Source organism: Misgurnus anguillicaudatus, chromosome 24 (assembly GCF_027580225.2).
Source record: "Misgurnus anguillicaudatus chromosome 24, ASM2758022v2, whole genome shotgun sequence".
Classification (NCBI taxonomy): Eukaryota; Metazoa; Chordata; class Actinopteri; order Cypriniformes; family Cobitidae; genus Misgurnus; species Misgurnus anguillicaudatus.
The window spans coordinates 38,761,748-38,789,515 of NC_073360.2; the positions used below are offsets into that span (position 1 = coordinate 38,761,748).

The following is a 27,768-nucleotide window of genomic DNA, read 5'->3' on the forward strand; positions in this document are numbered from 1 at the left end:
TGAGTTTCCATTGGAATCAATTGAAAACATGCGCCGGCCGCAGGCATAAAAGCTTTGGTGTGTCCAGCCCCAGCTTCAGGATAATTTTCGGGACAATTAGAGCAGGATTCGGGACAGCAGCTTAGATTTCGGGACTGTCCCGAATTTTTCGGGACTTCTGGTCACCCTACCCACATTAGATAAATATATTAGATAAATAATATTAAATATTACTGCATGCATTATACTAACTGTAAGATGTAAACATAATGCAAGGCTGAATTTTAAACTTCTTGATTTACTGTCTGTTAATGATGCAAAAGATCTCGTTAACTGCAGTTACCTTAGTAAAAGTTGTTCAGAAAATCAAAATTCCATAATAAACCTTACACTTGCTTTAATAGCAGAGCTCAACACTAAGGATTTTTGGCAAAAAAAGTATTTATTTGAAAGTAAATATGGATTAATCTTTTACGAAGTTACAGCCAGGATTATTGAGTAATTTTGTGACATGGGCACAAATTAATTTAGTAATTATGACATGGGCAACCATTGAGTAGTATGCCGGACACTAGAGGTTTCACCTCAGGTGTGTGCATGTGTTTGTCAGATGATAAGATGAAAACCTTATTTCTAATAACCCAAATAATCAAAGAATTATCTGATAAACGTAAAAGAAATCAGTTATGCAATATTGAGAAGCATCTATGGTAAATAGTTACTAATAAGATAGACCAATGCCATGGTTTCAGGAAAGATTTGGTTGTGTTATATTTACGTTCTGTGCGGTCGAATGAGCTGTCCGTTGGTGGCCTCTCAGCCACGTGTCAGGCTTTTCTGTGCTGCAATGAGGAATGAGTCAGGTTCAGCCCAACAGCCCCGAACACAAAGAGCTGACAAAATGCCGATCCTCAGGAAGCACCGAGAGGACTCCAGCGATCCGGAACACGCAGACGCGGTCCTGCAGTCGGTGCGGAAGGTCCCCAACGAATCTGGAACACGCAGATGAAGGTCCCTTGAAGTGTAGGTTTGCTCTTCTCAGCTTCACCTTGTTGCAGAGGTCTGTGATTGACTTTCTGGACAAGAAGCTCGGAACGTGGTGTAATACGCTCAGTCTCTGGATGCACAGTCCAGAGACTCAGAACTTTTGGTCGATCTGGTTCAGTCTCTGTTGTCAAACTCAGTATGAGGAGCTGTAATATCTCAAAAGAGAGATTCAGAAACTTGGTTGGTTTTTCGATGATCTGTTATTGTCTCTCTCAGCTGGAGACAAGAAGTTGGGGGCTCTGTAGGGTTGTAACGGTATGAGATTTTCATGGTATGATAATCGTCTCAGAAACTCAGTTCACGTGAATCTCTGTTTTCGCGGTATATGGTATTAAACCAACATTATTGTTATTATAATCATCAGCTACAATGACCCTTAAATAATGAAAATGTATATGGTTTTTAGTTGAACATTTTGTTTATTATATCACACTTAAAAATAAATAAAGACAAAATAAAGCTGCATTTCCCATTTGAACAAAACGAGGAATAAGTTATTTCTCTTTAGATATGGCCTACGTATAATCATATATAATCAATAATATAAATCACTAAATGGGCTTTAGTGTTTTGAGAGAACGAGACAGAGAGCGAAAGAGACAGAGTGAGTGAGCAAGTGCACGCAAGAGAGGTTACCAGCGTTACCATGTAAACAAAGCAGACATGTGCGCTTATAAACAACACCTTATCAGGCATTATAGTAAGAGTAGACGGAAAGAAAATGCCATCAAGACTTTTCTCAAGAAAGTTCCCTGCATTTATATAACAGCTTTAGTCCGAGAACAGATCCGCCGAAAATTTAACACAAATCCGGTTCCGATTTTCATGACTGGATTTCGGGACCCCTTCTGCATTAAGGAAATAATACTGCTTTAAATTATAAACAAAACACACCTTTATCTGCACAGGGCAATGTGTTTGTGAATATGGTAGCAAATGCTCAACATATTTCCTCCTTTTGCAACCAGTCTTCTTCCACATTTCTTGCAAACTGGATATCCATCTTCAAGGAGAACCCCGCTTTCGTTTTTCGAATACCCAAAGTATTCCCATACTGAAGATTTTATTTTTTTTCCAGCGAGGGATGGCGGTTAGAATTTGTAGTCTCTGGCGCTGACATTTTCTCTGCTGTACATAAACGAGTGGCGTTTAGCAGTCACGTGGAATAAAGTTGAATATGCGCAGCAGCACAGGTGAGATCTCCTTTATTATAATTTTTCCAAAACCGTGAATAAGCAGATGTTTACGGTATGATAATCTTAACCGGTATACCGTTTCAACCCTAGTGCTCTGTTTCAGTCTCTTAGCACATGGGTGGGGAGCCTCAGAACTTGTGTTTACCCTTTTAATGTCTCTTTTTTCAGGGTGAGACTCAGAGCTTTGAGCTGTTGGTTTGTCCTGTTACAATCTCTAGCACGCAGCCGGAAACTCAGAACCTTGAACTACTCTGCTAATGTCTCTCTTTGAGACTGCTCTGTTTACGTCTCTAGCACACAGGCAGGAGACTCCATGAGGAATGTCTGGAAGAAAAGTTTTTTTTATAACTTTAGATAAGGAGGAGTTTGACATTGGTTGTTTATGTCAGAGGGAGCCAACAGAATGTGGCCCACTTTTCTTCACTGTGAGAAATTAATTTGCTTTGCATAAAGTACAGAGTTCATTACCAAACCCTTTCTGAAATACTATTGGCATTATCCTGAGTGTAAAAAGTATAAACATGACTGCAAAATGTTACCATATTAAACATGAATTAATTCATTTGTTATTAACTGTGTTAATAACTGTGATTATTTGAACAGTTTCATAACATAAAGATGTAATTCAGAATGCTTGTGTCTTTTAACGAGTGTGAAGTCAATGGGTGATGGTTTTAAGTCCATTTTGTTGGTGAAAGAATGTAAAGATTTGTTCTTTGGTATTAATGTTCAAATTGGCTGAAATATTTAGGAATTACAGCTGTTTAATATGTAGCTCCCCCTTTTTAAAGGGGCCAAAAGTAATGGGACAATTGACTTAAAAGCGGTTTTATGGACATTTATTGACTATTTTTTTATTGATTATTCCTCATAAATAAATTCATTCTTTCACCAACAAAACAAATAAACATAAAACCTATAGGTTTCATACTCGTTTAAAGACAGTAGCATTCTAAATTACATCTTTATATTACAAAACTGTTGAATTAATCACAGTTATTAACATATCAATAAATGCATGCATGATGCGGTAACATTTTGCTGTCATGTTTATACTTTTTACATTAATGATAATACCAATAGTATTTTTGAAATTGTTTCGTAAGTGAAAATGCATAGATGAAATTCTAAAGAAAAAGTTAAACTCTGTACTTTATGCAATGCAATTGAATTTCTCACAGTGAAGAAAATTGGGCCAAATTCTGTGTGCTCCCTCTGATATCAACAGCCAATCACGGTTCTTCATCAGGAAAGGGCCAAGATGCAAACAACTTCTTATCTAAAGTTAAAAAGTACCTTTTTTCCAGACATTCCTCGTTCTGAGTTTCCCACCTGGTGCTAGAGACTGAAACAGGACAAACCGAAACCTCAAAGCTGAGTCTCACCCTGAAAAAAAGAGACATTAACAGAGTACACCAAAGTTCTAAGTTTTGGGCCCTGTGCTGAGAGACTGAAACAGGACAACCCCCATCTCTCTGAGTCTGCAGACATGTGCTAAAAGACTGAATCAAAGACTTCGGAGTCTTCCGCTGAGAGAGACAATAACAGATCATCGAAAAACCGACAAAGTTTCTGAATCTCTTCTTGAAATTTTACAGCTCTTTGTTCTGAGTTTGACAACCGAGACTGAACCAGATAGAGCACAAGTTCTGAGTATTACACCACGTTCCGAGCTTCTTGTCAAGAAAGGCAATAACCTACGTCTGCAACAAGGTGAAGCTGAGAAGAGCAAACATACACTTCAAGGGACATTCATCTGCGTGTTCCAGATTCATTAAGGACCTTCAGCACCAACTACAGGACCGTGTCTGCATGTTCCAGATCACTAGAATCCTCTCGGTGCTTCCCGGAGATCAGCATTTTATCAGCACTTTATGTTCAAGGCTGTTGAACTGAACCCATATTCTTTCCTCATTGCAGCACAGAAAAGCCTAACACGTGGCCGACAGGCAACCAAAGGACAGCTCTTTCGACCGCACAGAACGTAAATATAACACAACCAAATCTTTCCTGAAACCATGGCATTAGTCTATTCTGTTAGTAACTGTTTACCATACCGTATATGCTTCTCAGTATTGCATAACTGATTTCTTTAATGTTTAGCAGATAATTCTTTGATTATTTGGGTTATTAGAAATAAGGTTTTCATTTTATCTGAAACAGAAAACATTCAACTCAGTCACTTCTATTTTCTATTTTTTGCATTTTAGTATCATTTAGTAGTGTGTTTAGTTATTCTTTGTTATTAAATTCCATTTTATTACCACCGTGTCTTCCTTGTGTTGATAATACAGTTAAAGGGTTCTACAAGCTGGTCCGAATCTCACAAAATCCTTTAGATAAATTAGATGACAAACTCCCTTTAATTTACATATTTTCTTATTTGTTGAATGATCTATTTAGATCATTCTTATTGTTAAAGTGAAATTCTTTAGCTGGTGCCCCGAAGTAGAGGAGGGAGTGGTCATCTGACACACATATGCGCACACACACTAGTGTTAGTTCACTTAACTTTCCTCCGGCACTGTGAATGTTTAATGTGTGTTTTCAAAAAGTCACAAGAAACTAGAATTTTTGTGTGTTGTCAGCTTGTACACATTGTGTTTGTCTATTGTTGTGACCTAGATGAGGATCAGATCACATTTTATGGCAAATCACTGTGGACAACAAGTTCATTCCTAGGGGTTCACACACTTTTTCTTGCCACTGTAAGTAATATTTGGACAGGATTAGTTTTACATAGAGTAGTTGTGTAAATTTTTCTCAGAGCTTCTCAGTGATTTTCTCAGAGCTTCTTTAGTAAAGATTATGGCAACTTTTACCCTCTGTTCAAGAGTCTGAAGAAATTACCTTAAGTAATACTAATCCCGTGCGACTAGACCAGCTGTAATTTTTTGTAATTTTTGTAATTTCCTGTAATTTGTTTTTTTTATATGGAAGCGCTAGAAGCAGCATTCACTTGCTTTCTTGCGGTAGAACATTTAAAAAAGTCAAAAGCAATACTCAGAGGCACAGAATGGTTTCTGAAACTGAAGTGCTTTCCAAACCGAAATTAAATACAGTAGGTGTGTTCGACTTTATGTGGGGCTGAGCAGACTGATCGGCAACTGGCAGAAGGTAATGTAATGTTCTTCCTATGGTGTTTTGGAGTTGATCAGAATAATGATTGCAGGTTTTTTTGTGAAGTGCTATTTTGCTGCGTAGGGCTGACCATAAGTCAAATTCTGTCATGTTTGGTGTCGTTGGAGTCAGCAACTATTCAGGACTCAAAGGAAACAAGTCCCGTGAGAATACGTAGATCGCAGCCAAAGTTATAGGTGTATAAAACATTCATCTTACTTGGCACTTCGACGAAACTGGGCATGCCCCCTCAGATCCTTACTGGCATCACAAGTACCAAGTGTCGTGTCAATGGGCTTGAGTTTGGCGAAGATACAGCCTCGTTTTTAGCCCTTAAAATTTGTTGAAGCGGTTTATTGGAACAGATTGGCGAATTAACACGAATTCCATAACTTTTTGCCGTGACTATCTCTAGATGCTACATACCGTTTTTTTTCTCGTGGGAATCAGGCAAAAGCTCTAGGACAAGTTTGCAAAAGTAGGTTTTATGAATAATTCAAAATTGGAGAAAATTTTTCATGAGGGAAAATTACGTCATATGGTCCATTCGAATCGTCTTGAACCAAGGAATCAAAAGAAACAAAAATCTTGTGTTTAGGACTTACATGTCAAAAGCATCAGTGCAACTTTGGACTTTTGGTGGCGCTAGTGCGTTTGACATAGACTCCAAATTTGCCGTGGAGCTGTAGCAAGGTCGGACCGGGCTGTAGCAAGGTAAATGCCGCAAATTATTTACAAATTTAAATGGCTTTTTCTTTTTTTCTGTGTTGGTGTTTTAGGTTGTTAAAGCTGTATTAATACCAACATTTAGATTTTCTTTCCAAGTGTAAGCAGAAAACTTGTGTTTTCTTGACATGTGCCTTTTAATATTACACAAGGAATCTTTTGATGTTATAATCACTTCCCCGCAATCGCGTTCTTCTTTGTCATCATTACCTTTTAAAATACATTTGTATTTTCCCCCCTTGCACTGTAGTATTTCAGAAACTCTTTATTTCTGTCTTTCTTTAACTGTGCTTATTAATAATTTATGAATTCATCCATCATATAATGCAAAGGCAGAAATCGCGAAGGGGTCAGTAAAATATAATTAAAAACTTAAATAATAAATAACATGATATTATATTAATATTTGTGTAGTTAAACAATACAAAACAAATGCAATTGTGGCCAAAATATATGTTTAGAAACATTTTCATTTTCTTGTCTCAGTGTTTTTGGTTCTTGCTCGTGACTGAGCAATAGTGGAGCTTTTTCGGAGCGAGAGAAAATTACAACGCTCCGACATTCAAAAAATCCGCTCCTTGCTCCTGGCAAAATCACGCAACTCCACTCCTCGCTCCGCTCCCACTCCGCACCGCTCACATACTCTGATTAACACATAAGTATTAATATAGCTAACATTTACTACTGTATTTAACATAACTAACAACTCTACTCATAGACGCTCTGAGCAGGAGTCGAACTGACAATCGGTAGGTCATGTGAGTCTAGTCCTCCGAAAGCCCAGGCACACTTCAGCCTCCACATTCTGTCACACAGACACGTGTGCGTGAGAGACGGAGCCGGGCGCGTAAAGCACGCAGAGCGCTCGACCCGCATCACGAACCAATTGGGAGTTAGGGAATGATATTTACTTGCCGCACCGCCTTCATAGCTGGCCTCTGTTACAACAGCAAATAGCATCTTCTATAGTCTTAACACATCACTCACTTATGCAGTATATATCGCGTGATTGCAAGGTGGTAAAAAGATTAGTGAATGGATATAACCTCAATAGCAGGGTAGAATAATTTATTTAAAAGCTTGTCATTTTATTCTTAAGAGAAAAATTTAAGATGTTCTTAAGTAAATATTTAAGAACTTCTTAAGAAATGTTCAAGAATTGCACTTAGGGACATTCTTATGAACTTCTTATAATTTATCTTAAGGACTGTCTTATTTTTTGTCTTAAGAATGTTTTCGTGAATCCAGCCCCTGACACTTAAAGTATGGAAACTTTGTCATTTAAAACCTGTTCTTTTAAATATGATTGAGAATTATAGGCTTATATTTGTATTGAATGTACCACTGGATGAGGAATAAAATACAAACCTTGAGATTTCTTTTTTTTTTAAACGTTGAAATGATAATGTTACATAAGACACATTTAGGTGATTTTCACACAGCGCCATGTGTGTTTGGATTTTGTTTTCACTTTATAACAAAAAACATTTTAAAAACTACATGTTATGTTTACTTGTCTTTTCTTTGATTAGTATTTAAAACTGTTTGATGATCCGAAACATTAAAGTGTGACAAACATGCAAAAATAAAAAATAAGGAAGGTGCCAACACTTTTTTTTTAGTTTAGTTTATTGATGTTTATAGTTTTTCAGTTCATTATAAATCATAAAATATCAATAGTAATTGCTATGAAACCATCCCAATGGGATGAAAAGACCATCCCAACATGTATTTAGTTTATCTTGCAGTTTAGGATAAGTCAAACAGGACTAGATGTATTTGTTTTTATCTTTCTCTACTGCTTGTGTAAGTTTAACAGTAGGTGTGCCTGTGGTCCCTCTCTAAAAAGTCCATGTCAGTTTACTTGCGCCTTTTGGTTCTGATTATGTCACGTGATTATTTTTAATCAACTTTTCCCCCACACCTACTGCTGATGTATCTGCTTACTGATCCGATCTCTCGTTGACTTTATATATCCTTTACATTTTGGTGTGCGTTTGTTTAGAATAAAGATTTTGTTAAAAGTGCATGTAAAGTCGATATTAAATGTATTTTCAGTTTGTCACACCACAGAAAAAAAGTGTTATGCCTGTTTCAAACATACTCCATATGCAGTGTGTTTGCGGTGCATATTTTTTTACGTGCCCATGTTAAAGGAATAGTCTACTCATTTTCAATATTAAAATATGTTATTACCTTAACTAAGAATTGTTGATACATCCCTCTATCACCTGTGTGCGTGCACGTAAGCGCTGGAGCGCGCTGCGACGCTTCGATAGCATTTAGCTTAGCCCCATTCATTCAATTGTACCATTTAGAGATAAAGTTAGAAGTGACCAAACACATCAACGTAACAGGTTAGAGCTTTCACACAGCATATGTATGCGGTCCGTTGCAAACGCGGTGCAGCAGTGCTGTGATCGTTTCGGCAGCAAGTCTATTTTTGCTGTACTGCACGCAAGCTGCACGCGCTGATTTAAAGTGATAGCGCATGTTATGTGATCAGAATGAACACGAATTTACACAAAAATGCAGTAATTTCACCCTAAATGAATGTAAATAAAGTTTTTTAGTAGTTTTTTTCTTTAATCTTATTTGTTTAATCCCCGTATGAAGCAATTAAAGCAAAACACTTTTCAACACGAGTTGAAAAATGATATGTAGCCTATAACATCTTGTTAAAGGGGACATTCCATGAAAATCAGACTTTTTCCATGTTTAAGTGCTATAATCAGGTCCCCAGTGCTTCTACCAACCCAAAAAACATGAACTGTGACTTTGTTTTGGTAAGGCTCTCTCTCTGCAAGCATGTGAATAAATAGGTCATTCGGATTTCAAGAGAGAGCAATGCGACGGTTCACTTTCATCAATACAACAGGTATGTTGTTTAATATGTTTCTCTGAAGTTTATATGAATGAACTGGAAGATTAATGCACTGCAAAAGACAGACTGAGAGAACAACACGTATTCACTATCATACACAATAAGCATAAATATGTTGTTTAATGTTTCTCTGAAGTTTCAAATGAATACGAAGAGTTACAAGACAGAGAGTAAGAGACTGACAGAAACGCTAATGTGTTCAATATGTGTACACAAAAAACATGTCATTTAATCTGTTTCTCTAAAGTTTAAGCATTAAACGTGTTGTTTTATTTCAGATCATTTAAATGTGCTCGTGTGGTTTGGTCAAAAAGTAAACTTCTGAGTGTTTGTAGAAGTGTAATTTATTGTAACATGCTGAAAATCATTGTGCCTGTTTAAAACACAGCAGGAGACCTAAAAGTCTTTATTTTTATTCCACAATGTTCCCCATCTTCTGATAAACATATATTTAGTATGCATAAAACAGAGAATTGACTTTTTAAACTTGTTCAAATATATAATGCTGAACATCTCTTACTAACTTCTGTCATGAGAGAATGCAATGTCTTGTCTACAGCGCGAGCGCTTGAGACTCCGCCCACCTGAGCAGCTCATTTCCAGAGACGAACGTGCTTAGTAACAGGAGTAATATGGAATAATATGTAAATCTTGAATGATTGTAAGAATACATTTCCTTTAAACATAATGTTTGTCATATAACGTTTTGAGAGATAATGTTTTTTTTCAATTGTTATTGAGCTTATTTTCAGACTTGCAGTTATAACAGCGTGTTTGGCGTATTAACCTCAGAGTTTATTCATGTCATTATGCTGTTATTTTAATTATGTGAGAATATTTCTTGCCAAATGAGAGGTTCATTGCAGTAATATAAATACAGGGTATATACAGCAATCCTTAAGTTAAATTTACTACTTTTTAAAACCATCACAACACAGAATTGCAAGTGTTAATCAGCGATCTTTCTATTATTTACACAGATTTTGACATATATAACATACAAAAAAGAATAGACTCATGGATTAAAGTGAAAAAAATTCTTCTGACTGAAATGTTTTTCAGGCCAAGTCATATTCCTTTAACTAACACTTTATGTAGGCGAGACCAATAGCATTTTAAGGGGAGATTTTTTTGCCATTAATTCAATATTGAAGTCTCCTGTGGCATATATAGATAGCTGTAGTTTGCAGGGCATTTCAGATTAAGGCAAAACAGCAAAATAACTCACTATATAAAAAGAAAACATGAATATCACCACATTTACTGAATCTTTTATTAATTGTAAATGTATTTATTTTAGCATTTACTAATAATTTTTTAAATCAAAGTTGAAACTGTTAACATTAGTGAATGCACCATGAACTACCGTCAATTACTTTAATGACATAAACAAGAATGAATTAATGCTTATATACTCTATATTTTTCATTGTTTGTTCATGTTATATAATGCATTTACTAATGTGAACAAATACAACTTTTTCATATTATATTATTCAGTACACATAAACAAATAATCCATAATAATGTTCTGTTCACACAACAGCTTACAGTCACAGCTCTAATACAGTAACGTTATGTATGAAAATAAACCCTGAACGAGCAACTCAAGTCAAACTCGTGTACAATTCGCACAGGATGTCTGTAACCATAGTGAATGAAATTGAATGACTGTACCTTTATCGACAAAATATTATGTTACAATAGAGGCAGCGCTGATGTGCTATTTTATGCGCAATGTTTCTGCTGTTTACTTTCTCCTAAGACCTAAATTGTTGTGTTTATATGAGGATATTTGCAAAGATGGGATTTCTGAGGCATATGTGTTATTTAAGGCCAATAAAGCGGCAAAAATACTCACAACACAAGCTCAATGAGAAACAAATGCGCCGCTTGCGTGCTCCTTTGACACAGAAACAACGGGTGCATTTAGTACCATTGTTTGTGTTTCAATGGCTTAAAGCCACTTATTTTTAAACTGCAGTGCTTGAATACATGTACAGTACAAATGTTACGTTTTTGTGACCACGTGCAAATGCAACTGCAAGAACTGACAGTTGGATGACATCAAAGTCCCGCGAGAGCATTTCGGAAGCAGTCTCCTCTTATGATTCCTCGTCAATCGCTCTCACAGGATTTGGATGTCATCTGCCTCTTGGTTCTTGTGACGCCAGATGAAGTTTACCCACGAGTTTAACAAACCCGTTGTATGAGCCACTGGTTAGATCAGTATAGCAGTCAAAACGGGACGCGGATGATCACGTACGTGAGAAATCATTTACCCCCAAAGTCATACTGTGCAAAGACACGCAAGTAACCTGGCTGTTCGGTTTTCTTAGCCCACGAACTGAAAGGCTTGCCAATCTTCATCATTTCGCTAATCCAAGTCAATCTCCATTGGTCTTTTACACCTTTATCGATCTTCAAAACATCGGAGCCTTCCTGCATTATAAGTTTGATCATGCTAGCTGAAATAAAGTTTTACCTCAGCTTAACGTGATACAATCAGAAAACCCGGAGTGGATCCGGTGCGTAGTGATTACAGAACGCTTACAGGCCAATGTTCACATGATTAAGTTAATTATGTGTCTGCATTTCATTATTACAAATTTATTTCTGGATATCATTTCTAAACAATATACATATTTGTTAATGCACCAGCGTGAAAGCTGCAGAAAAAAAATACTCTAAATAGGATATTTATATGTAGGCTATTTTGTAAACTAACTTGAAGTGCTGTGCATTTAGCCAAATAAATGTTTACATACTGATTTTTCTTTAGTTGGGATTTTAAAATAAGTAGAAAATATGTTGAATGCATAACGTCATTTCTCCCTAAAGAAAACAACAGAATTTCAACGTAAGGTAAGCAAACCAATAAGGGAGATTGTACATTTATTTTAATGACGTGAACAACGTTGATTCAACACGATTTTAGCATACATGTCTGACAGGCGCGGTGGGCGCGTGCAGCAGTTGACGCAAATAATGGGTCCTCCGAAGGTTAGACCGTCTCATTTCAGTTCTCTTTGCGGACTTCTGAGGCTGCCACCTTGAAAGACCGAGTGCTCACCTTTTAAGGTCGCATGCTTAGAAGGTTGCAGCCCTTGAATTGGGACACAGTTTCTGTCTGCACGTAATGCACTTTTGAAAGATGCTTTGACAGATTGCTTGTGTTTCCGCCCTTACATGCAAACATCTTGTTGCACTTACCTGCATGACAACGAGCTTTATCTGCATCAACTCTAGTGAAGTATAACCACACTTGTGAACGTTTTTCTCTATCCGCCATCGCCACTCTTTGTATTAAGCAGGAGTTTTCGTGCTGTTATGCATGCGCCGCACTTGTCGTTGTGTGTGTGTGACATACAGCCTCCGCGGCGCGCATGAGAGATCTTGCAGATCTCACAGACAAACATTTTCATTTTATCGCAAATTAAAAATGTTCGGTGAGATAGAATGTGCACGAAAACATTATTAAGCAAGAATACATAGTACATTTATTTTCATTTTTTCTCTAGGAGCGAAAGCAGAACCGATAGCGTCAGATCTTACTGATACTACGGTCTTTCATAATTTAGCCCCGGGGCCAGTTTAATACCGGGTTTCGGTACCTATCCCTACATATGTGGAGATGAATAGACCTTTGATCCATTCATGTGTCCTGACCACTACACTAGAGATTTTAAACATCCTAACCAGTCTATCAAATAATATCTAAAGTATATTGTTTTGTGGAAAAAAACACAGTAGGCTATTATATAGATTTTTTAAGAAGGATGCGCTTTTCAACAGAAAGTGTCAATCACATGATCATTTGATACACAGAAGCAGCGGTTAGCAACGCACAGCAAATGGAGTATGTGTGAAACAGGCATTATTAAACATCCAGACAAATTTGAATGATTAAAAGAACTACCAAGTAAATAAAATAAAATAACTTAGCCTCAGTATATGTTTGACTATCAGAGAGATGATCTTACCTCAGTATTTCCAGTTTACATTGAGGATTCTTCAGTATATCAGAGATCAACTTCACTCCTGAATCTCCAATATTATTTTCACACAGATCCAGAACTCTCAGTTGTGATGGGTTTGATCTCAGAGCTGAAGTCAAAGCAACACAACCTTCAGCTGTGATATTACACTCCCTCAAACTGTAGAGAAAAGAAGAAAAACGTGAGTTTGGAAGCACTTGAGTCTTGGTCCTCTTTCTCTAAACTTACATGATTGTGTCAGAAATCTTAAGGTTGTATTTGACTTCTCTATGTTTCGATAAACAGATTTGTGCTGTATAAAAATAGCTTCTTTCAGTTAAGATCTATTGCTAAACTCAAGATGATGTTTTATAAGGACATTAAGAGTTATCCATGCATTCATAACATCAAGGTTGGATAACTGCAACTCGCTCTACATGGGTTTGCCTAAATCAGTATTACATCGCTTGCAGATGGTACAGAATGTGGCAGCCAGACTGCTCACCGGCACTAAAAAATGTGAGCACATTACACCGGTGCTTGCTTCTCTTCAGTGGTTACCGGTTTAGTTTCGCATTGACTTAAATTTTGCATGGTCTTGCTCTTCAATACATTTGCGATCTTTAAACTCTTCATCTATTGACTTTGTGTCAATGCTTGAAGAATTCATAATGTGTGACTAAATGAAGACAGAAAACACAACAAACACACTAAACACTAAACTCTGTATGACATCTGAAGATTTGTGAGGTTATTCTTCATTATTACATTTTTAAAGGTGAAGTGATTGTTTACACTTACTGAACTGATCTGGATTCACAAATTACAGGCAACAACTTCTGAAGAACTTTAAGTGGTTCATTTTCTTCATATCCATAAACTTCTACATCAACAAACTCCTTTAGATTAAACTCATCCAGCTTCTGTTCTGATGTCAACAACACAAAAGCTACAGCTGACCACTGAGATGAAGAGAGTTCAGCTTCTCTTAATGTATTAGATTTAACATAATGTTGGATTTCCTGAACTAGTGAATGATCACCCAGTTCATTCAGACAGTGAAACAGATTGATGGATTTCTCTGGTGAAAGATTATCACTGATCTTCTGTTTGATGTATTTGATTATTTTGTCATTGCTGTGAGATCTGTGATCTGTCTGTGTCATCAAACCTCGTATGAGATTCTGATTCATCTCCACTGACAAACCCAGAAGAAAACGAAGGAAAAGATCCAGATGTCCATTTTTACTCTGTAAAGCCTCATCCACAGAATTCTGGTGCAAGTTAGACAAATTAAACTGAAAAATGTTGTCAGTGATCTGCTGTTTGTTTATAACAGAGAGATGCACATAAAGAGCTGCTAGATGTTCCTGAATGCTCAGATGAACAAAGCTGTAAACTTTCCCCTGATACAAACCAAACTCCTCTCTGAAGATCTGAGTACACAATCCTGAGTACACTGATGCTTCTGCTACATCAATGTCACACTCTCTCAGGTCTTCATCATAGAAGATCAGATTGCCTTTCACAAGCTGCTCAAAAGCCAGTTTACCCAGCTTGAAGATCATCTCTTCATTCTTCACTTTCTTCTCATAGTGCTTCTGATGTTTGATGTTTGTCTGAATGATCAGGAAGTGTGTGTACATTTGAGTGAGAGTCTTGGGGATCTTTCTTCTTCTTCTTCTTCTTCTTCTTGATTTACTCAATATTCTCTCTAGAACAGTGACTGAAATCCAGCAGAAGACTGGGATGTGACACATGATGTAGAGACTCCTGGATGACTTCAGGTGTGAGATGATTTGATCAGACAGACTCTCATCACTGATTCTCTTCCTGAAGTATTCCTCCTTCTGTGGATCACTGAAGCCTCGTACCTCTGTGACTCGATCAACACACTCAGAGGGGATGAGATCAGCTGCTGCTGGTCTGGAGGTGATCCAGATGAGAGCAGAGGGAAACAGATTCCCCTTGATGAGGTTTGTCAGCATCACGTCCACTGAGGTTGATTCATTTACATCACACAACCTCACACTGCTGTGAAAATCCAGAGACAGACGACACTCATCCAAACCATCAAAGATGAACAACACTTTATATTTATCACTGAAGATTTCCATTTCTTTTGTCTCTGGGAAGAAAAGATGAAGAAGATCTAAAAGACTGAGTGTTTTGTCCTTCAACAAATTGATCTCTCTGAAAGGAAGTGGAAATATGAGGTGGACGTCCTGATTCTCTTTCTCTTCAGCCCAGTCCAGAATGAACTTCTGTACAGAGACTGTTTTTCCAATGCCAGCGACTCCCTTTGTCAGCACACTTCTGATGTGTTTGTGTTGTTCAGGTAAAGGTTTAAAGATGTCATTACATTTGATTGGTGTCTCCTCTGTTGTTGTTCTTCTGGATTGTATCTCAATCTGTCTCACCTCATGTTCATTACTGATCTCTCCACTTTCACTCTCTGTGATGTAGAGCTCTGTGTAGATCTCATTCAGTGGTGTTGGGTTTCCCTGCTTTGATATTCCCTCACATAAACACTGATACTTCTTCAGCAGATTTATTTTAAAGGTGTCATTCCTCATCAGCTCCTGTAGAGTGTTTATGTCCTCATGTTCAGCATCTGTTTGGTCTAATCTGTAAAATATTAACAACATTGTATGATTAATGAGTAATTATTTACAGTACAGTTTGCTCTGAAGTTGATATTATTCAGTAGTGCTGTTTTTTTCCTCAAAATACTGACCTACAACATAGATTTTACCTTAATTAATTTAACAATTTAACTATGACTAGAAACAAATCATTTAAATGTACAGTTAAGTTACATTTATCTGCTTTTTTCACAACACACATCATGTAGTGTTGTAAAGCTGTGTGTACATCATAAGCAAGTCAATCTTGTTTAGTTCAAAGGCAGCTTTGCTTTTCCAGCGACAGGAAGTGGGTGTGTCTAGCGACGTGAGAAAGTTGAGGAAGATGTTAAACTTTATGCAAATGATGAGCGACTTTCAGGAGCAACTACCAATAGGAGTAAAGTCAGTGAAGTTACGTCATTCATCTATCGTCAGTACTGCAGTGGACAGCAGCAGTCAAGTTTAACAACTGTTACTATGACAACCCATAGGGGGAGGACCATGGGATCAAAGGCAATTATGATTTATGAGAATGAAATAGAAATATGAGAATTCATATTGTATTTGTCTAATCTTAATATATAAATAGTTAAACTGAGTAACTTAAGTCTAAAATATTTGTAATTCATTCAAACCATATTTAAAAATTATGAAGCCGCACCCTCTCGCTAATCTGAAAATTTGGCAGTACTCTTGTTTGCCAGTAGGTGCCCCCAAGCACAAATGCAAAAATCTGCCTATGTGACAACCAGAATTAGTAAAGTCTCTTAATTAGTTTAACGAGTACATAGAAAAACAGGAAACACTCTGACAGTCATTGGCAGTGTGCATGCAGCTTAAATGTCTAACTACACACAACAATAGCTGGCCATTTGAGCTTTATCATATTAACAATCTAAGTGGGAAATGTGTGCACTAGAAAAAAACATTTGTGATGCAATTTCTCCCAATTTCAATTGTTGTACTTCAAAAAGCTCAAAAGGAGAAACAGCTTTCTTTGCTCATATTTACCAAGGAGGCCAATATTTTTGGCCATGACTGTACATTACAAGAGTTTCAAGCACTTTATGTTCTTGCACTTTCAAAAGACAAAAATTTAGTTATGAATTTATGAGGACTTCAATTATGTCTTAATGATAACTTTCAGACAGTGCAACTTTTGCAAAATGATCAGTGGTAATAGGGATAAAAAATCTGCTTGACTTGCCCAGCATCTTACTGAAACTTTGTCTGTTGGATCTTACAGGCATTTTCAATGGCAATATCTTATTATTTAATTTGTTTAATGAGATTAATTATAAAGAGAATAATCAGTTTGTCAGCAGACGTTCTGTTATAAGGATGTTTTATATCAGTGCAATTCAAGCTTACTGTACTAGCCAACATTACAAGATTTAAATGCATTATTAGATTAATTCATGTTAGTATTTAATAAAATTAGTTTATCTATACAGAAACTAATTACCTTTGTGGAGGTTGACCTTTAAACTTCTTTGGATGATTCATAGAGTGGTCACTCTTCATAATGTGAGGGTCTTCACCTTTTAAACTAATTGGAGGATTCAAAGACCTGTTACTCTTCATGGCCACACTGCTGGGCTCTGGTGACTTTAATCTCATCTTCTCCAATAAACTGTAATAGAGATTCACACTTCAGCCAACAAAATAAATGATTCATTCTTTATAATCAGAACTTGTGAAATTATATTTCATGTGTTGACTAGAAAAAAAACAGTTGGACTTGCTCAGTATCTTACTGAATCATTTTATGCTGAGTCTTAAAGGTTTTATCAATGACAATAACTTGTTATTGAATGAGTTAACTTAATTATGAAAAAAATAATCTGTTTGTCAGAGGACATTGTGTAATAAGGATGTTTCTATCAGAGCAATTCAAGCTTTCTGTACCATGCATTACAAGAAATACATGTATTATTAATATAATCAAAGTTAGGATGTTATAAAGTTAGTTTATCTATATAGAAACTTATACACTCTATACACTCTTCACCTGAGAAGAAGCTGAATGTCTTCATCTTTAATTTCAATTGGAGGATTCATTGAGCGGTTACTCTTCATGGACACACAGCTGGGCTCTGGTGATCTCATATTCTCCAATAAACTGTAATAGAGATTTACACTTCAGCCAACAAATAAATGATTCATTATTTATTATCATCGGAACTTGTGAAGTTATATTTCATGTGTTGACTAGAAAAAAAACAGCTGGACTTGTTCAGTATCTTACTGATTCACATGTTATGCTGGATCTTATAGGTTTTAATCAATTACAATAACTTGTTATTAAATGAGTTAACTTAATTATGAAAAAAATAATCTGTTTGTCGGAGGACATTGTGTTATGAGGATGTTTCTTATCAGAGCAATTCAAGCTTTCTGTACCCTGCATTACAAGAAATACATGTATTATTAATATCATCAAAGTTAGGAAGTAATAAGATCAGTTTATCTATATAGAAACTGATTACCGGTGGAGAAGTTGAATGTCTTCATCTTTAATTTCAATTGGAGGATTCATTGAGCGGTCACTCTTCATGGACACACAGCTGGGCTCTGGTGACTCTGATCTCATCTTCTCCAATAAACTGTAATAGAGATTCACACTTCAGCCAACAAAATAAATGATTCATTCTTTATAATCAGAACTTGTGAAATTATATTTCATGTGTTGACTAGAAAAAAACAGTTGGACTTGCTCAGTATCTTACTGAATCATTTTATGCTGAGTCTTAAAGGTTTTATCAATGACAATAACTTGTTATTGAATGAGTTAACTTAATTATGAAAAAAAATATCTGTTTGTCAGAGGACATTGTGTAATAAGGATGTTTCTATCAGAGCAATTCAAGCTTTCTGTACCATGCATTACAAGAAATACATGTATTATTAATATAATCAAAGTAAGGATGTTATAAAGTTAGTTTATCTATATAGAAACTTATACACTCTATACACTCTTCACCTGAGAAGAAGTTGAATGTCTTCATCTTTAATTTGCAATGGAGGATTCATTGAGCGGTCACTCTTCATGGACACACAGCTGGGCTCTGATGACTCTAATCTCATCTTCTCCAATAAACTGTAATAGAGATTCACACTTCAGCCAACAAATAAATGATTCATTATTTATAATCATCAGAACTTGTGAAATTATATTTCATGTGTTGACTAGAAAAAAAAAACAGCTGGACTTGTTCAGTATCTTACTGATTCACATGTTATGCTGGATCTTAAAGGTTTTATCAATGACAATAACTTGTTATTAAATGAGTTAACTTAATTATAAAGAAAATAATCTGTTTGTCAGAGGACATTGTGTTATAAGGATGTTTCTTATCAGAGCAATTCAAGCTTTCTGTACCCTGCATTACAAGAAATACATGTATTATTAATATCATCAAGTTATCAAGTTAGGATGTAATAAAGTTGGTTTATCAATATAGAAACTGATTACCTGTGAAGAAGTTGAATGTCTACATCTTTAATTTGCAATGGAGGATTCATTGAGCGGTCACTCTTCATGGACACACAGCTGGGCTCTGATGACTCTAATCTCATCTTCTCCAATAAAGTGAAATGGAGATTCACACTTCAGCCAACAAAATAAAAATAAAAACTTGTGAAGTTATATTTCATGTGTTGACTTGACTAAAAAAACAGCTGGACTTGCTCAGTATCTTACTAATATATTTTATGCTTTTTTAAAAACTTGTTCTTGCTTTAGTGAATTTGGAGCGTTCTACATGAGCGGCTGGTTTGGGATGTTTATTTCGGGGGTTTTGCTGTCGCTGGAGGTAGCCAGTGCTGTGTGACCACAGAAGTAACGTTAAATAAGTATTGATGCTTTTATATAATGATTTAAAAAGTGAGAAAGGAAAGCGTGAAGATTTGTCATTATGCGCATCATATTTTTGTGTGTAGAAAAAATAAGTAGGCTATAATTATGTATCATATCCTGCATAAAATAATAATAATAATAATAATATAGAAAACAGTATAATATAAAATATAATAACGTACATTTTATATATTAACATTATTATACATACATACATTATAGCCTAGTATTTTATATTAGTGTACGTGATTAATGCATACGTGTTTTTTGTTGTTGTTCTTGATTATGCATTAAGGAAGGCAGCCTACACCACTCCGAAAATGTACAAATAAAGATCATTTTAGACATTTAATGACCATTTAAGCATTGGATCCGCTGGACGAGAGCTTAATGTTCTTATGTATATGAAAACCTCTGACTCATATAGGGGTCGATCACACCAAAAGCGTTTGTGGCAGTTGCAGGCGCCTTTTTTGAATGATATTCTACGGGCAGGGAACGTTTGCGCGCTGTTTATGCGCCGAGCACATTGCGGTTTTTGCCGCCAGCCGCAGCACACGCTTTTGAAGGAGCGCTAAGGGCAGATTCACGCCGGCTGCGTGGCGTATCTGTTGCGTGTCAGTTGCGTGGCGGCTGCGTCGCATTTTCCGTGTCTGTACATACCAGAAGCGTGCCTGACGTGGCGCTGACGCGCTGCTGTTGCTATAGGTGACATATATTTTGCCTGGAAACGCTTCCAAGACGCTTGCGGGTGGCGTGAAAAATAGGCGTCGGTCCTATTCCTAGCATGCACGCGTTTTCGGCGCGGCTCGAGCATGTGCATGTCTTGCAGGCGGTGTGAACTGTCAAACCTGCTAACATGGGAGCCTAAATAAAAACCAACACGCCCGCAGCTTAGAGGCACACGCCACGCAGCCAGTGTGAATCGGCCCTAAAGCTTTGTTTATGCTCGCGCTTTGGTCCGCAACTCAAGTCTCACCAAAATCGCTTAAAAGCGCTTGGAAACACATAAAAAAAAGAGCAGTGCAGCTTTTTATATTGCTAAGCAACCACCGAGTCAGCTGTCTTGTCAATCAAATATTGAAGCGTGAGCGCTCTTTTGCTGTTAACTGTTATATTAGCAGAAACTTTAAAAAGAGGGCGCTTGCTCTGACCTTGTTTGAGGGTGAGAGATGCACAAACACACAGCACTTCTCCGCTCTCAGCGCTCCTTCAAAAGCACTTGCTGCGGCTGGCGGCAAAAAACGCAAGACGCTCGGCGTGCATATACAGCGCACAAACGCTTCCTGCCCATAGAATATCATTCAAAAAAGGCGCCTGCAACTGCTATAAACGCTTTTGGTGTTATTGGCCCATTAGACAGCACGGGTCACTTGCTGAGTCTCAATTCATCCAACTACAAAAACTAAAAATCAATTATATGTTGCAGACGTGTCTCTTTGTGTAAACATGTATGGTGAAATAATGAAATAAAATGTATAATTTTTCTAGCAACAATCACAAGAATAATTTCTCAACTTTTTTTTAGGTTTCATACCTGAGAGCATATATAAAACATATATGCGAAAATAATTGGGGGGGGGGTCCTACCAAAAATCACAAGAATATTTTTTTATTATTTTACAAAACAAATCATCATTTAAAAGCTATATTAATGTTTCAGTTTTTATACCCGTTAATCCTGTTAACTGCTGTACTTAACAAGTCAGTCTAAATGAGTATCTCTGTAGAATAGATTTGAATATATGCATGCTAAAACACGTTTGTTATAAAAAAGCACTTATGGTCTTTTCATTTGTCACTGTTAATACAAAGACTTAAAAATCAATTAAAAAAAAATCAATTACATGTTGCAGACACGTCTCTCTGTATGAACATGTATGAGAAAATAATGGGGAAAAATGTTCTACCAACAATTACAAGAATAATTTTTCATCTATTATACAAAACAAATCATAATTTTAAAGCTATACTTATATGCTTCAGTTTTTATACCCGAGAACAGGCCGTGTATCTCCACCCTTAAAATTGTCTGGTAACTCCATTGAAAAGTTACTCTTCATAGACACACAGCTGGGCTCTGGATCTGATCTCTTCTGATGATCTGATCTATAACACACAACACATTACAGTTAATCCAGTGAACTGCTGTACTTAACAAGTCAGTCTAAATGAGTATGTTTGTAATATAGATATAAATAAGCATGCATACAAAACTTATTTGTTATTACAAACATTTAAGATCTTTTCATTCTGTACTTAACAAGTCAGTCTAAATGAGTATTTTTGTAATATAGATATAAATAAGCATGCTTACAAAACTTATTTGTTATTACAAAGCATTTAAGATCTTTTCATTTGCACTGCTAATACAAAAACTAAATTTAACTAAGTTCTTGCACAGATGTTTCTTAATGAATCAATTGCATTTTGCAGACGTGTCTCTCTGTGTGAACATGTATGGTAATTTTCTAGCATTAATCACAAGAATAATTTATCAGGTTTTTTTACCTGAGAGCAGGCGGTGAATCTCCCCTCAGGTCTGGTGGATCCATTGAAAAGTTTCTCTTCATAGACACACAGCTGGTCTCTGCATCTGATCTCTTCTGATGATCTGAACTATAACACACAACACATTTACTACTTTAAATTACATTAATAATATTTTGACGATAACCACGATAAAAACAAACAGTTTGAATAGTATTTATTACGTATTATTTGCATGTATTATTTATTTCAAATCAATAAACAAATCTAAGATTAGGATGTTGTAGTTATAATCAAAACAAATATTACATGCATCGGTTCTAAAAAGGAAAATCTGAAAAGCGTCTCGTCTGCGACACCCGATTCTAATCTGACTGGATTCTCTCAAAATCCTCCAACATTTAACATCAACTAGACGAAAATACTTTAATGTGCTTTAAAAAACGTTATATTAACCAATTTGATAGTCGATATCCTACCGACAGAATTGTAAGAAATCCACCACACCCGTTTAAAATGGCGGGGGATAAACAACATATTACTTTCACTTTCAGCCCTATGACGTCACCGACAAGACAACGAAGGGTTTGAGGCGTTTCTCCCTCTGCTGGTCGTAAACACGCATTACATCGTTACATAATACATCTGATCACAATTTGGCAGATTTCACTTACAAACGAGGACTAATCCTTAATGTAATGCTTTAGCATCAATATGTTTAGCTTCACATACAACTAAGAGCACATCAATATTAACAATGAATAAACTGAAATCAAAATATCTCCTCTTTTGTTCAACTAAAGGAATAAAGTTATATGGGTATTGCAAGAGAATTTTCATTAATACAGTGTGAATTACATTTCCGTTAATTTATACACAGTAGGCTATAAGGAAGTTCATTCAACTAGTGATTTACTTACTTCTCTTAATCTAAGATGCTTTTACTACCTTATAAAGCTCGCAACAGAACAAGTACATGGAAAAAAAGCTAATTAAAAGAGGAAGTTATGTAGGTTTTATGTGCATCCACTGAACACACAAATATAAGTAAAGATGATGAATTAGCCTTTCTTCAGTGTTTTCGTGGCTGCTTACTTGTTGCTACACATATTTTGTGGGTGTATCAGTAGAGCTGGACCAGAATAAAGTTCACTTTAGTTCTTCAGACTAAACTGCTGGGAGGATCTGAAACTGATATAAACGTTTGCATTGTTTTACCACCAGAGGGCGCCATAGACCTTGTAACTATGAGAGCTTTTACTAGGATAATATTCACAATAAATTAATATTGATCTATTGTGGGTTTTAATGCTAAAATGTATCTAAATAAAACTGTGTTTTGTTAATATGATGTCTTTTAACGATAGTTATTTGTTTAATTAAAAAAGTGCTTACTCATAGCTAATGAGAAATAATACAAATAATTGTTTAAAAATAAGTGTTCTGGGGGTTTTGTTATGTAATAGTAAACATCCCCAGCTCTAGATCTCTCTGTCAGGAAAATGGCTTTATCTTTGTAACTCAAAGTCAACTCTGTTGTGATTCAACACTTAATCACAGATACAGAGATGAAGCTGAAGAACAGCAGACAGGAAACACTGGAATAAAATATCAAAAAAAAAATTCAAAATATATCAACAATTTCAAGTTGTGTTTAAATAATCAGCCTAACTTAATTTGAACTTAAAGAAGGCAAAGACAATCGACATACTGACTATGATCAAACAATACAATATAAGATCAAATTAAACAAACAAGATACGATTAAACAACAGTAATACAGTGAATATATAAAATAAAGTAAATACAATAGTCAACATTTGAAGTGGATCAAAATCTTTCATAAAAGTTGTCTTTAAATTTTGAACAATACCCATTCTTGTCTTAGGATAACTTTGATTATTTTTTTTTATAGAATAGATGCACTGTACACACACAAGAAAAATTACAAAAGCTTTCACTGTAAAGGTAAATCTTTGCACCTAAAGAGTGCATATTAGTAGTATCTCAGAGATAAACACAGTATCTGTACCTAAATGGTAGATTATAGTTACCATCCCATTGAAAGCTTTTGTTTTTATCTGAAAACAGACTCACACGGTTACACACACACACACACACACACACACACACACACACACACACACACACACACACCATATCTCTCAATGAAACTCAGATCCAAAGATCCTTCAAATCACTTTCTCTTCTTACTTTTACAGTTTTTGGAAGGTTTGACAGAGGGAAATTACATTATCATATAAATAAAATAATTACAACAGTGTCTGCTTGTCTGTCTGTTGTTTTTTTTAATAGCGTGTCTATATCTCACTATAAAGGAAAAAGCAGTGATTTAATGATGATCTTGAGGCACATTGGTGGTGGTGATTACTTTTTTGGTAATGATATCTTTCTTCTCTGTGAAGGATGTTCATACAAATCTCAAATCAAATAACTCACACATGCTGAATGATACCCCATAATTCGCACATGCTGTAATAATAATAATAATAATATTGAAGAAATCAATTAAACTAAAAACAAGATGAAGAGGTGCACTCATCATACTTCAAGTTTAACTTAAGACAATGCAGTCTTCATGTGAAACATGCTAAAACACACAAGACACTGATTTCCACAACAGAAAGATTGATGACACTTGGGGTAAATGTGCACAAGCGAAAACCAACTCAACAAAGTGTGGAGGAAACATTCAGGATGGGACCATGTACTGGCCACATGATAGTAGCAGATGAGCAGCCTATAAGAACTCAAACAATGTTTGTTCTTCATCTGAAGTATAGTGAGACCTTAAGGCTGTATAATGCAAATTTCTATTTTAAATTATTTTACAGTGTCATTGTTAGAATTGTTGTAAGAGGGTTTACCCCACCCCTTTTATATTTCATATGACATTTCTGTTTATGTTCATAGGTTAACCACATGATTATGGTAATCATCATATGCATTAGCTTGCAATATTAAGAATTATATCATTTCATTTGGACGTGCAGAACTCTAAGGGGTGGGTTCCCAGACGGTGCTTATCTCCGTCCCAAACTAAAATTCAAGTTCAAGTTCCTTCATTTTATACCCTTAGGTAAATTAGGTTTCAGCGGCAAGTTCACAGTTTCTCACACATATAACAAACAAATAAAAAACAACAATAAAGCAACACTAAAAGGACATCATAAGAACAGTAACATAAAGTAACAGCATAAAATATATAAAAAAATAACAATTAAAAAAGTTCATCGAGTTGCGATTTTTCACTGAAAGATTTCCATACCAGGCCACCAAAATAAATGACAGTACTGATTCAATGTAGGCAAGATAAAACAAAATCAACAATGTTTTATCAATATGAAATGTACACAATTTCCTCAAAAAGAACATTCGTTGATGCCCTTTTTCACACACGGCTTCACAGTTTCCTTCAAAACTTAACTTTGAATCAATGATTGTCCCCAGGTAATTATATGATTGTACACACTCCACAGCTTAACCCTTAATGGTTGTGACTTCATGCGTGTTAACATTCCTTCTAAAATCAATAACTATCCTTTGTCTTCAACACATTCAAATGAAGCTGAGACTCTTCACACCACTCTACAAAGTCTGTAATAACTGGTCCATGTCCCGTCTCACCATTCTTAAGCAGACTGACAATAAAAGTGTCATCTGCATATTTCAAAATAACACGATTCTCCCAATTGCTTTGACACATATTTGTATAAAGAATAAACAGTAAGGGGTAGAGTACACAACCTTGTGGTGAACCGGGTAGAGGATGTAACGTGTACAGAGACTCTTTGTGTCCTGTTAGTTAAGAAATCTAAAATCCACCCCCCTAAGTTATTACTTAATTTAAATTGTTCTGCCAGCCTATTGACTAAAACATGTGGTTGTATTGTATTGAAGGCAGAAGAGAAATCAACAAATAACACTCTTGCATGAGTCCCTTTCCCCTCCAAATGTTTTATAAGTAAATGCATTAAAGTAACTGTTTCATCCTCCACACCTCTTTTAGATCTGTTAGCAAACTGCATTGGATCCAATAAGCACACTGTTGTCGTTAATATTTCACATTTCACAAATCTTTCCAGAATTTTCATTAAGGCCGATGTGAGAGCCACTGGTCTAAAATCTTTAAAATCAGCTCACTTTTGGTATAGGAACAATCATTGCATCCTTCCACACACTAGGAACATGCTGTACCCTCAGAGACATATTAAAAATATGACAAAAAACAGGACTCAATTCTTTGGCACAGAACTTGAGAACCCGCCCACATCTCTTTTATTGATACAAAAATGTTGGCTATCTTCAAGATTGTGCCGTAGGTCCTGAATTTCCCCATTAAAAGCAAATGTATCAAAACAATTATAAAAACCATTTAGGGCATTTGCAAGTTCTAAATCAGAATTATACCAACCCAAGGCAATCGGATTATCATGCTTTGAACTACCCTGCCCAATTATACTTTTCATACTAGATGCATGATTGAGTCACATTAATTTCAAAACACCTTGCACTGACATATTTTAACATATATCAGTTCCATTGTTTTGTCCCAAAATGCACATCAGTAGGCCTATTGTTTTTTGTAATGTACGTTTGTAAAAACTAATTAAATGTCCTAAAATAACCAAGGGCTAGTCCTGGATTAATCTAAACCCTGTACGGGAAACCTCCACTAAGTAAACTAAAACTTTCTTGTTCTTGTGTTCTTAATTTTAACTTCCCTATCCAGTTATCTGTCAATGAATCATCAAAGTATCATTTCAGACATGTTTATGACATGAGTATTGGTCACTAGTTCGTCCAGAAGTTTTTGGAGAATGGATGATCAATATTTCCTATTTTCACCTTATAAAACGTAAGCCTTCTCAATAAACCTTTTGTGATTTGAACAGCATATCATTGTCTGTCTCTTTTCATTGCCTCTAATATCAAATCTCTGCTGCGCAGCTCAGACCTCATCCAGACTACACTACATATCTATAGACTAAGAACACTTTCTTTCTAACAGTCATGAAAAATGTCCTGTTTCTGTACATGTTAACTATATAATAATTTAAAACAATATTTTATAGACTTCATTGAAAGTACCTGGATTCTGGAGATAAATCTCCATTTGTAGATGTCTGTGTGCTGGTCATACTGGAGCTTCACATGTAGATCATCTCGAGTTTTATCTTCTCCACTGAATCTGTATATTAACAGATATTGACTGATTTAGACAAATTTACACAAAACTTCACAAACACAATATTACAGTAAATCACCTCCCTTTATTGTCTAGATAAACTAAGATCTTTTTCTTCAACATAATTTCAGTTTTGAAGAAAATGGTGGCAAAAAGCTGAATTTTAGTATGAAGTCAATAAAGAAGAGTAAATTCAAGTAGTTTTGCCTATATTTTTTTGTTTATATTTGTATATTTACATTATTTATGGTTAGCTGGGGCCCGTTTCAATATGGAGGTACAACCAACTCTGAGTTAAAAAAAGATGACAATCTTAACTAAAAATGAAATTAAGCATAATACTTGGGCATAAAAAGCTACAAATTTAACAAATGTTTGTCATTAATAAAGCTTAAAAAATGTGCCAAGCCGGTATTGGAACTCATGTGGCTGATAGTATGTCTGCCCAAACCACTGCACACAGCACTACTCACTAGACCAGCGATAATGATGAGTGGATATATAAGAAATGTAAACGCAACTGTTCAGATGTAAGAGCAAGGCCACAAAGACTGATATTAGTCATGTAAGGATATTTATATATCAAAAGGGACTGCAAAAAAATAATAATACCGCTCACATAAATGCATTCTCAAAATTCTCAAAATCTTCTCGC

At 35.8% G+C, this 27,768-nt stretch overlaps 1 protein-coding gene across 1 annotated transcript in view; it reads right to left on the minus strand.

Moving 5' to 3' along the window:
* Positions 1 to 27,226, minus strand: part of LOC129438607 (uncharacterized) — a 247,281-nt gene extending 220,055 nt beyond the window's left edge. The window contains exons 1-7 of the mRNA XM_073862949.1: positions 27,017 to 27,226; positions 21,926 to 22,033; positions 18,539 to 18,655; positions 18,045 to 18,161; positions 17,021 to 17,188; positions 13,730 to 15,556; positions 12,935 to 13,108 (exon numbers count right to left, since the gene is read on the minus strand). Of these exons, the coding sequence (XP_073719050.1) occupies positions 12,935 to 13,108; positions 13,730 to 15,556; positions 17,021 to 17,188; positions 18,045 to 18,161; positions 18,539 to 18,655; positions 21,926 to 22,033; positions 27,017 to 27,066 (2,561 nt within the window). The 5' untranslated portion in view covers positions 27,067 to 27,226. The remainder of the gene's footprint in view (positions 1 to 12,934; positions 13,109 to 13,729; positions 15,557 to 17,020; positions 17,189 to 18,044; positions 18,162 to 18,538; positions 18,656 to 21,925; positions 22,034 to 27,016) is intronic.
* Positions 27,227 to 27,768: the final 542 nt, after the last annotated feature.